Source organism: Meles meles, chromosome 15, assembly GCF_922984935.1.
Source record: "Meles meles chromosome 15, mMelMel3.1 paternal haplotype, whole genome shotgun sequence".
NCBI lineage: Eukaryota > Metazoa > Chordata > Mammalia > Carnivora > Mustelidae > Meles > Meles meles.
The window spans coordinates 66,713,144-66,725,715 of NC_060080.1; the positions used below are offsets into that span (position 1 = coordinate 66,713,144).

At 35.4% G+C, this 12,572-nt stretch overlaps 1 protein-coding gene across 2 annotated transcripts in view; it reads left to right on the plus strand.

Moving 5' to 3' along the window:
* Positions 1-12,572, plus strand: part of PNPT1 (polyribonucleotide nucleotidyltransferase 1) — a 47,849-nt gene that overhangs the window by 23,321 nt on the left and 11,956 nt on the right. For both annotated transcript variants that reach the window (XM_045979418.1, XM_045979419.1), the window contains exons 14-18: positions 3,117-3,187; positions 4,915-4,951; positions 7,316-7,382; positions 7,497-7,586; positions 8,742-8,795. In XM_045979418.1, coding sequence (XP_045835374.1) covers positions 3,117-3,187; positions 4,915-4,951; positions 7,316-7,382; positions 7,497-7,586; positions 8,742-8,795 — 319 coding nt within the window. The remainder of the gene's footprint in view (positions 1-3,116; positions 3,188-4,914; positions 4,952-7,315; positions 7,383-7,496; positions 7,587-8,741; positions 8,796-12,572) is intronic.

The window sequence follows — 12,572 nt, forward strand, 5'->3', positions numbered from 1 at the left end:
ATCATAAGCCTTTTAACTTGGCTTGTGGTGACCTACTCTTTGTCTAGAGTGAACCTAAAATCTTTAGTTTTGATGTTGTTAATGCTTCCCTTTTTTATTTTGTGGTTTGTGTTTTTAAAGTCTTATTTAAGAAATCTTTCCTTACCCCCAAAGTCAAAAAATTAGGCACCTAGTTTTTTTTTATTTTCTAGTAGTAGCTATCAAATTTAGACCATTAATCTGTTTTGGCATTTACTCTTAGATATGGTATGAGATGGGAACCTCCAGAGGAAGTCAAGTTTATAACACATTTACTAATAATTCCATTTTTCTTTTGACTTATAATGTCAATTTATCTATATTCAAAGTGTATAAATACATTTTGGACTATATTATCTTCCATCATTCTGTGAATTTCCTAGGCCACTGTCACACTGTTTTAGCGACTATACTTTGCAGGTATATATTAATAGGTGAGAAGTAAATCTTCCCTTTTTATTCTTCCCTGCCTCTCAGAATTGTCTTAGTTGTTCTGGTACATTTGTTCCTTCATTTGAATTTTAGTATCAAGTTATAGAAAAAAAAAATCTTTCTTTTAATTGGTATTGCACTGAACTTATAAATTGAGAAAGAAATTATATTTTTACAATTTAAATCACAGTCTTTTCAATAAATAGTCTCACTCTTAGTTCAGGTTTTCTTTTATGCCTTTTAATAAATTTTTTTAAGACTTTATTTATTTATTTGACAGACAGACATCACAAGTAGGCAGAGAGAGAGGAGGAAGCAGGCTCCCCACATAGCAGAGAGCCCGATGTGGGGCTCGATCCCAGAACCCTGGGATCATGACCTGAGCTGAAGGCAGAGGCATTAACCCACTGAGCCACCCAGTCGCCCCTTAATAAATTTTTTAAAATAACTCCATTAAGATAGCCTGCATACTTCTGTTAGCTATTCTGACAGTCTCAGCCTTTTAAGAGTGTTTAGTCCATTAATGATTAACTTAATTACTGATGTGATTAAATTTAGCCTGTCATTTCATTATTTTTATTTGCCCCCTCTGTTTTTAATTTTTCTATTTTCCCTTCTTTTTGAATTAACTGGACATTTTTTAAAATTCCATTTTAATATATCTCTGTTTTCTAGCTGTAACTTCGCATTATTTTTTTAGTGGTTACAACAGAGAATATAGTGTATAGCCTTAACTTCTTAGTACTATATCACACATTGTACTGTAATTGTTTTTCTTATAAGTTTCATCTACATATTATAAACTCTACAAGGCAGTATTATAACTTGTAGTTTAAATAATCATGTATTTTCAGAAGTTAGGAGGGAAAAGATAGTCTTTTTTATTGACCTATGTATTTATAATTCCTGATGCTTTATATTTCTTCCCAAAGATCCAAATTTCCATCTAGTATTGTTTCCTTCAATCTGATAAGACTTCCTTTACTATTGTCCTGTGGACCTTCTGACAACAAATTCTCATATTTCATTTATCTGAAGATATATTTATTTTGTCTTTCTGTACAAAGACTGTATTTTGCAAGATTTAGATTCTGAGCTAATGCTTTTTTCTTTTAGCACTTAAAAGAATGTTCTACCTTTTTTTATTTTTTTCCTAATAAAAAGTCAAGATGCATTCAAATCCTTGTTCCCTGTATACTATTTATTGTCTTCATCTTGGTGCTTTCCAGATTTTCTTTCTGTTTTGGTTTTCAACAATATACCTGTGAAAACGTAGTTTTCTTTGTATTTATCATACTAAATTTCCTGAGCTTGAATCTGTAAATTTGTGTCTTTCATCAAACTTTAGGGATTTCAGCTATAATTTCTTCAGATATCTTTTCTACCTTATTCTCTTATCTCTCCTCATGGGATTGTAAGTATATATATATTAGTCCTTTTGAAATTGTCCCACAGGTCCCTGAGGATACGTTTTTCCCTACCCCACCCCACACCCCTTCTTTGTTCTTTAGATTTGGCAATTTCTGTTACCCTTCTCCATGTTCATTGACTCCTGTCATCTCCATTCCATCATAAGATAATGTATCTTTCAATTTTAGAATTTCCATTTGTTTTTCTTTATATCTTTGAGTATAATTATAAGAGCTATTGAAAATCCTTTTCTGTTAATCTAACATCTGAATTAGCTTGGGGCAAACTACTCATTATCTTTTCTCTTGAGAATGGGTACCATTTCCTATTTTTCTGTTGGTTGGATCCTGGATGTTGTGATTGATGCATTGATGAGTTTGGATTACATTACGTTCCTCCAAAGAAGATTGGACTTTTTTTTATGTAGGCAGTTTTATTGGCTGGACCTTTACTTATTTATTTAAAAAAATTTTCTTTTATTTAAACTCAGTTAATTAATATTTAGTGTATTATTAGTTTCAGGGGTAGAATTCAGTGATAGATCAGTTGCATATAACACCCAGTGCTCATTACATCACATGCCCTCCCTTTTTTTTTTTTTTTTGATTTTTATTTTATTGATTTGACAGCAAGAGAGAGAGAGATCACAAGTAGGCAGAGAGGCAGGCAGAGAGAGAGAGAGAGGGAAGCAGGCTCCCTGCTGAGCAGAGAGCCCGATGTGGGACTCGATCCCAGGACCCTGAGATCATGACCTAAGCTGAAGGCAGCGGCTTAACCCACTGAGCCACCCAGGTGCCCCCATCACATGCCCTCCTTAATGTCCATCACCTAGTTACCCCTTCACCCTGCTCATTCCCCCCTTCTGGCAACCCTCAGTTGGCTTCCTATATTTAAGAGTCTCTTATGGTTTGTCTCCCTCTCATATCCTATCTTATTTTTCCCTCCTGGCTCAACCTTTATTGAGGCTTCCTTTATAGCCAGGTTTTACAAACATACCGTCCTCTTCCTGTTCTCCCTCAGTACTTAGTATAGTTCTTTACATATGTAGTCTACAATGTTAGACCTTTGGGTTATTGAGATTTCCACATAGCTCTCATATTTATAGAATGAATAAATGTTTACTCTAGCATGGCAAGTTTTGTATAGAATTTATTATCCCATTTCTGTAATAGCTATTTGGGTTCTTGAAATGTTTTTAGTTTTCCTCTTCATTGTTAGTAAATTAAAACCTGACAGGTTTTTTCTTACTATTTTAGGTGCTTTGTACTGTTACATTTGATTCATTAGAATCTAGTATGAAGTCAGATCGAATTATAACAGCCATAAAGTAAGTTACGTTTTTTGGTAAGTTTTAAAGTGTTGGTATGTTCTAAAACATATGTTTGATATGTTTTAAAGTAAGTTACAATGTTCCAGTATATAATTGAAGCTCATGTAGGATATTATTATTATTACCTTTTTAAACCTATTACCTCTACTTAATTTTTCTGTTTATAAGGTATTTTTAACATGGGTACATTCAGTTTAATCTCTGTCTCTAGAATCTCAGGACAGATATGGGTAGGTTTTTCTGTTACAAAGAAGAGAGCAAATACATAAGAAAGAGTCTCAGTTGCTAAAAAGAATCTGGAGGCTGTTAATTTAAAAAAAAAAAAAACCTTATTTAATCCCAAGCCACATTGAAATTTATGTTCAGAAATACTTGGCTCTCCTCCTCTGTTCCTAGAGACTCAGCAGTAAAATCTTGTTCATCATTTTCAGATGATGAGAATCCTATGTTACAGTCCTCACCAGCGCTACTACACCAGGCACAGTTCTTTTTTTTGCTCAGTGCCTACTTTTGCTTCCCTTTCCCTTGGTAAGGGTCTCAGAAGACCATAGACTCTGCCTCCCTCTTCTACTGATCAACTGATGAGGATAACCTCCGTATCTTCAGGATGGCATCAGTAATTGTTTTTCACATAGCTGACAGAATTGACAATACAGCTGTGTGTATAGGCGAGATTGTTATTGTAATCATAATTCTTTTGGAGGAGCTCTTAAACTTTTTATTTTAAATTCCCATCTGAGCCCAAACTTGGTTGCCCTGCCCTTCTTCACATTGACTCCTTTCTCTTCTAAAAGGCAACACAGCTTCATAAGAAAGAGCACTGGACTTGGCCAGGGTACCTCTTTACATTCTAGTCTTAGGTCTGTAACCTGTGTAAATGAGAGGGCACATTATCAGTCAGCCATGTTGGCCTTTGGTTTCTTCATCTTGTAAAATGGAGGTGCTGCACTAATGATCCGTATCCTCCTCTTTAGCCCATCAAATCAGTTATTCCTTTAGTCTTCTGTAGTCAGGTTTTTAGATTTTTCTTCCTCAGACTGTGGTTTATGGTTATGCAGATTAAGCCCTAACCCAGGACTTTTCAAGCCTTTGCACAGAGAGGTACCTTTTATAATACACCCACTCAATGGGGACACCGTGCCAAGACCCTGAGCATGTCAGTCTTTTCCTCAGTTGTAGATAAATCTGGTTTCCTGCTTCCAGGAATTGTATTTCTTCTCATCCTTATTTTCCTCATTGTTCTAGATATAGTCATAACATTTCTCACTTCAAACCCTGGAAAAATCTTTGCCTTTCTGATCTCCTCATTGCTCTCCCCTATATCCTTTCAGTTACTGATGTTCATTTCACATACTGATTAGAGAAAGATCATAATTCTGGGATTTAATGTATTTATAAAATTTAAGATTCTCTCAGCAGTTACTAATGCTTAAAAGTAAATATCTACTGTCTTAGTATACAAATAGAATATTTAAAGTGTTTCTATGTGAAGCAAAATTGTTTTCCTAAATCTTCATAAAATTCATTCATAAAACCCCAGAAAAATATACTGTCTCGTCAGAGATAGTCAATTCATCCTTCCAATTCTGGTTTTCAATTTCAGACCAACTCTCTTTAATACATAATTATTTTTTAAATCCCCTTAAATCTTTTTAGTTGCTTATTGAAGTTTTTTTTTTTTTGTATTTATATGATGTTTTTAATATTATGCTTTTTGTTTGTAGTGGAATAAAAGATAAAAATTTCATGCTGCACTATGAGGTAAGGTGAATTTTATCCCTAATATTTTATGAAAATTTTTCAGGATATAACAAAGTTGAAAGAACTTTAGAGTGAATACCCATATGCTCACTGCTTAGGTTCTACTATTAACATTTTACTATGCTGATTTTATATATCTGTTAAGGTGGATTTGGGCATGTTCTTTTATTGCATGCAGAAGGGAATTTAGAGAAATAAGTCATAGTTTTCAGTCAGTAACTTCATGTTCTGAGTCATACATAAAAGTTAAATTATAGTAGACAATTTTATTTTAATCAAGAAAACATTGTACCCATTGACCGGTATCAAACAAAAGTGGGGCTTTTCAGTGCCTCAGTTGACAAATCACCTCCTCCCTTTAGTTCATTTAAATGTTCATATTTTTACTCAGTTGATTAGTAGTAAAAGAACTCTGAGGTATTTCATAGTAAATTCCTTTATATGAAACTATTAAGAGTTCGTGATTGACTTGATACACAACTAAGTCCTAAGGCACACTAGACATATTTAGCACTTTTAGTATTTGGAGCATATTTGCTGGAAGGCTAGTGTGAAAGCAGCAACTCACTTCACTTTTGAGTGACTGTTGTTGACTGCCCAGAATCTCAGCATCTCAATTTTTTTGAGCATGCTGTGATTAATAGAGAATATACAGAAACCTGGAGATTTTCACAGATTTTGCGTCCCTTATAAATATACTGTTCTTAATATACTCAGATGCTGCAGAGGCCAGAAAGGAATTATAATTGAGTAAAGCACATCCTTTGCCATGAGCCGCACAGTACTTGGATGGCAGCCTTTAAAATGGGCAGCTCTGGGTGTACTTGGGTAGCCCAATCAGTTAAGTGTCTGCCTTCAGCTTGGACCATGATCCTGGGGTTCTGGGAACAAGCCCCACATTGGGCTCCTTGCTCAGTGGGGAGCCTGCTTCTCCCTCTTCCTCTGCCTGCTGTTCTTCCTGCTTGTGTTTGTTCTCTTCTCTCTGTGTCATATAAATAAATGAAGTCTTTAAAAAATAATAATAATAATAAAAAGGGCAGCTGTGAAAAGTACGCCTCTAGATGATGACTGGCAACAGAAGTGAAGAGAGGGGGGCCTGGGTGGCTCAGTGGTTTAAGCCGCTGCCTTCGGCTCAGGTCATGATCTCAGGGTCCTGGGATTGAGTCCCGCATCGGGCTCTCTGCTCGGCAGGGAGCCTGCTTCCCTCTCACTCTCTCTGCCTGCCTCTCTGCCTACTTGTGATATCTCTCTGTCAAATAAATAAATAAAAAATCTTTAAAAAAAAAAAAAGAAGTGAAGAGAGGGGCAGTAAAAGGATATGGGCTGTTATTGCTACATCATTTCATTTTTTAAAAACTTTTTATTGTAAAATAAAACACAGATACTGAAAATGATATAAAACAAAGGACGGCATAATGAGTTTTTATAAGGCAGAGAATCTTATAACCACCACTGAAATCAGAGGATAGAAATGTTCCCAGTCACCCCTGAACCCCCTCCATGCTTTTCATCCTAGTCTCAACACCCTTCTTTCCCTGAAAGTAACTACTCTCCTAAATTTTATAGTAATTACTTCTTGCACTTCTGGTATACATCCCTAGACACTGTAATCTTGTCCATTTAAAAAAAAAAAAAGATATTTCTGTAAGTCTCTGTTAATCTATAGTTTCTTCTCCAACACGTTCTTTTCTTTTTGGTCTGTTGAAGTCCCAGAGCTTTTTACCTGTAGAGGTCCCTGCAGTCTGGGTATTGCTGATTACACACTCATGGTGCAAATCCAGCAAGTTTCTCTGTCTTTCTATCTCCTAAAAACTGACTGTAGTCCTGAAAATTGACTGCTAGATCCAGATGCTTGAAGATTCATGTATTCCTTTTTAAAAATATTTGTTAAACTGGAATTCTGAGATTTTATGGGGTATTTCCCAGTATTTTAAATGATTGCAACTAAGTCATATTCCTTTGAGACACTATATTGGTCAAATAAAATAGTTTGCAACCTCTGACTAAAAGAAAACCCTTACTGGAAAAGATCTGTTTCCTTAATGAGCATTTCTTTTTAAATTTGTATATATTTTTCTTATTATAAAAATATAATACTTCATCAGTGTTAATAATTTAAACATAATAGAAACTTATGTTGTGAATCCCCATAACCATCCATTTCCCACTCTGGTTCAAATACACATTAGAAATAGCTATGTTTAGTAATTTGGTATAAATTTCAGATACACATTTTCTGTGTATATAAATGAACTTTAAAAAAAATGGGATTCTACTATTTTGTAACTTTTTTTATTATATTGATACTATATCTTATGTCTTTCCATATCAGCTGTTTATGTATCTGTTTTGTTTGTTTTTAAGTTTCCTCCTTATGCCACTAATGAAATTGGCAAAGTAACTGGGGTGAATAGAAGAGAACTTGGGCATGGTGAGTACAAATCTATAAACTTACATGGTATTCTTATGGGGACTTAGTACATTTATGCTTATTATTTTCTTTTTCTTTTTTTTTTAATGCTTATTATTTTCTATTCTAATTCAGGTGCTCTTGCTGAGAAAGCTTTGTATCCTGTTATCCCCAAGGATTTTCCTTTCACAATAAGAGTAACATCTGAAGTCCTAGAGTCAAATGGTAGGATATTAAAATAAAATTTTCCTCTAGTCAAAGAGACCAGAATTCCCTGTTATAGTCTTTCCATAACTTACGTTACATTATGCTTATTACCACAGTGCCCAAGTCTATGACAAAAGAAAAATGTGTTTAGTTAATCATAGACTGTCTAAATCGCTGTTCTTAGCTAATGAGATGTTTTGAAAGCAATATAAAACAAATATTTCTCTTTATGTATCTTTTATAGCAGATCCAGTAGGGGTTATTTGTTTTTACAAACAAACCATAGAGCAAGGCCAGCTTCCAGAGAGAAAAGGACAAAAGAGACTGATCCATTAAGCAGGGAGGGGACACCTATCAAGTATCACAAATATAAGCAGGCAGCACAGAGAGAGCGGCTGGGCCGAGAGATCAAATTTAGCATGCCTGGGTGGCTCAGTTGGTGAAGCATCTGTCTTCAGCTCAGGTCATGATCCCAGGGTCCTGGGATCAAGTGCCGCTTCGGGTTCCTTACTCAGCAGGGAGCCTGCTTCTCTCTCTGCCTGCCGTTCCCCCTGCTTGTGCACACTCTCTCTCAAATAAAATCTTTTAAAAATATATTTTAAAAGATCAAATTTAAATTAACATTAAGTACCCACGTCAAGGCAAAGTATGGCCATTAGAGACAGAAAGGTCACAGTGATGGTCACAGATACTTAAAGACAACAACAACAAAAAACCCTCTTAATTTAAGCTAGAGACTTTCTGTTCTTTACAGGGTGTGACTAGGCTATAACTTGGGGTCCAGTGAGAGAGCCAGAGCCTATATCTTTAACTGCCTTCTGATTAAGCAACAGAAGAGGCATGGTGGTTTTCCTGGGAGGTTTCTTAGAATCTGTAGCACTGCTGTCCTATGAAACTTTCTGTGATGATGGAAATTATTTCCATACTATACAGTGGAGGGACTGAATTTATTTCAATTAATTTAAATTTAGTAGCTACATGTACCTAATGGCTATCATATTGGACTGTGTAGCCCTATAGTTTGTGGTTTAACAGAGCTTGCTTGCCTTAATTGCTTTTAAAAAGAAAGAAGGAAAGACTACTGAATATTTATAACGAAATAACCAGTAGTAACAGTTTTCTACATTTAAAAAAATCAGTACATTATAAACAAGTATTTTTTTGTTTCAATAGGATCATCTTCAATGGCATCTGCATGTGGTGGAAGTTTAGCATTAATGGATGCAGGTAAAAGAATTATGTGTCAAAGCTACTAATGCTTTATTTAATTAGTATTAAAATTACATTTTGATAAGACCTGGAGAAGTCAGATTACAGATTACCAAACCAGGCCAGAGCAAGATAGTTACAAAGTGCAGCTTCAGCTATACAGATAATTACTAGAATTCTTATTTCTGGTAAAAGGGAGAACACTGAAATTATTTACTTGCCTTGGCGATCCAGTGAGCCTTCTTACCTTCCAAAAGGTAAAGAGCTCTGTAGTTGATCCCATTCACCAGTAAAGTTTGGATCAGGAAGCAGAAGTATTTAGGACCCGTAAAGGAAAATAACCGTGTAATCTTCCATTCAATTTGCAAAGAAGAACAGTACCACGCACAGAAGGATACGCAGAATTTTAGGAAGAAAGACTATAAGAGGTTCAGTATAATCTCTCAGTTTGAAACACTAAAAGGGAAAAGAGTCAACATGTTAAGGCTCTGAAAACAATTTCTGTATCTCACCAATGTTGCTGTTCAAGAAGGAAGGGAACCTAAAGATACTCAAGAGGCTACATGGAGCTTCCCCTAAGTTCACATATTTATAGTACAGAAAAACAGAAAGATAGAGAGGATACTATAACCAAGGATGAGATAGAAGAATTGTGTGAATACACAATAATACTATCTAGAAAGACAAAAACTTAAGCCAAAAGGAAAAAAAAAAAAAAAAACAACAACCTAAAAGTACTTTTCTAGTTGTGTTCAGTACCAGAAAAGCACAAGGTGATATTTAAGGTTGCTGGTAAAATACTTTTTATTTTCACCTTCATGCATTCATTCAGCCAGTCTTTACTAGATGCCACCCCTGTGCCAGGCACTGAGCTAAGCCTTTGGGACACAGTGATGAACAAAACAAAGCCCCTGTCCTGGTGGAGCTTGCATTCAAACAGTCTTAAATTTTTGTACTGGGAAAGAACATATTCTCAAAAAGGTGAACTGAAAGATAAAGTTAAAGGAGATTGTAAGAGTCTTTAAATGCTTTAAATGAATTCAGATCTTTTGGTCTTGACAAAAACCCAACCTAAGTAAAGATGAGAACTTCAGGATGAGATACCTGACCAATGTTGGCAGCATTTGAAAAATCAGAAACTAATATACGAAGGACACAAAAAGTTCTTAATTTTGAAAAAAAAAAAAAAAAAAGTAAGGTATTTTCTGTAAAGCATAACCTAGTGAACTTGACAGTCACCCTTAGCAAAACTCTTAAAGAGATTATTTAAGAAAAAAAAGGTTTTATAAGTATTTTTAGGAAAGAGGGGGCTGTGAAGAGAAGGGACGAGAGGGACTCATTTAAAATAAATCAGGTTGTAAAATAATGTTCCACTTTGGAAACATTACCAGATTTGGAGTGGGGAGGGCGATTTCTGCTTACACCATGTTTCTAGAGTAGCTTGGCAGCTCATGATTTTTCTGTAAATGATACAGAAATTGAGATGGATGATAGGTGCACCATCATAACTGGTTGAAGCATGAGCAGAGGAGACAAGCAAATCTGATCAGTAGGATGGTTTGGTCAAGTGGAATGCCTGAAGATGTTTCCTTCTAAGCCTGTCCCTTTCAGTGTTTTTATTATTGAATTGACTTAGAACAATGGCCTGCTAATTAATTAAAAGGATACTGCTAAAAAGGAATGCGTGACTGATGTGTTAAATGACAACTTTGATCTCTAAAAAATGTTAAGATAAAAAATAAGAAGCCAAATAGAAAACAATTGAATTTGACAAGAATGAATGTTAAGTCCTGTGGGAAAAGCCAACAAAGGGTGTGCAGTTCAGCTCAAACACATGAATGCTTGTCATTCCTCACATCAGGCACTATCTTACTTTAGGGATACAAATGGTACCTGTTTTCTAAAAAGCTTATAGGCACGAAAAACATAAGATCAAGGAGATTAATTCAAATAGGTAAAAGGCACAAATATGTACAATATGGATGAAGAATTAGGTTGAAGGTAATTAGCTTCATAAAGACAGCTACATTTCATCTGGTTCTAAAGGCTGAGTAGTTCATCTGTCATTAGGAGCAGGACCCATATTTCATGTGAAAGGAACATAATGGGCAAAGTTATGAAGCAGTATAGTATGTTTCTAAAATGTATTTGAAAAAATTAAGTAATAAATTGGGACCACCTTTTTTTTTTTTAAGACTATTTATTTGACAGAGAGAGATCACAAGTAGGCAGAGAAGCAGGCAGAGAGAGAGGAAGGGAAGCAGACTCCCTGCTGAGCAGAGAGCCTGATGCAGGACCCTGGAATCACGACCCGAGCCGAAGGCAGAGGCTTTAACCCACTGAGCCACCCAGGCACCCCTTGCGACCACCTTTTAAAAGTCATTGTTATGTTAAGGATTTTGAACTTAAAGCTAGTATTTCACAACTCAGTATTCTATGACTAGTGTTCTGCTGGATATTGATTATTGTATACCATGAAAAAAAAAGTCATTCTGTTCTAAACTACATTTAAGCAGGGTTAAGCAGGTTTATTTAATACGAGGTAAATAAAGTTTAATATGCTGTTGTGAATTCTGAATCTCTAGGAACAGGTTATGCACTATTTCCCAAATGTTTTTGACCATAGAACATGTGTAAGATTTACGGAAAGCAAATAGTGGAAAACTCAGGAGAATTTTATATAGAGGAATGGTATGATTTGACTCTGATTTATTTTCTTTTTGGTAGTTTTTCCCAGCTTAGGCGATAAACCTAGAGGATGAAGTGGGAGAGAATGGAAACTGGGGGGAGAGACTAAAATTGGGGTTACCAGACAAGGAGAATGTTGTCAGAGCAAGAAATAATGGAGACTTGGACTAAAGGAGTAACAATGGATGTTTCAGTATTTAGAGGAAAGGACAACTTTCTACAGAAATTTAAAGGACAAACTATCAGATCTTTGTGACTTCACATAGGAAATGAGGAAAGAGATACTGATTCTGGACAAGTATCTTAGTTACATTCAACCAAGATAAGAAGGCAAGACAAAAAGGATTTATTGGGTATGATTACATTTTATATATATGTACATACATATAACATGCTTTGGGGACATTTAGCTGGAAATGTCCAATAGCCATATTGGCTACAGCTCTAGAGCTTAGTAGCAAAGAGAAATAGGCAGGAGAGAGAGATTTTTTTAGGTCATCAACATTAGGTTATGGTTAAAAACCAAGAGCATAAGTGAGATTGCTTAGAGAATATGAAATGATATCCCCTGCCACAATCCTTTTTAACAGGTAAGTTCCAAGTGATGAAACCTTACATGTTTTGTAAAAAAAGAAAGAAAGAGGGGGAGGGGGAGCGGGCTATGGACATTGGGGAGGGGAAGCGAACCATAAGAGACTATGGACTCTGAAAAACAACCTGAGGGTTTTGAAGGGTCAGGGGTGGGAGGTTGGGGCAACCTGAGGGTTTTGAAGGGTCAGGGGTGGGAGGTTGGGGGAACAGGTGGTGGGTAATGGAGAGGGCACGTTTTGCATGGAGCACTGGGTGTTGTGCAAAAAAAGAATGAATACTGTTACGCTGAAAAAATAAATAAAATGAGAAAAAAAAAAAAAAAAAAAGAAAGAAAGAAAGAAACATGGAAAATTTTATCAAAATCTTAGGAAAAACCTTTCTAAGCAAAATCCAGGAACCATGTTAATGTCCAACTTTAAAATTCTATACAGGAAAATAAATCACAATAAACAAAGTCAACTGACTAGGAAAATAATATATTTCCTTTAATAGTCTACATTTATATTTAACAAAGAT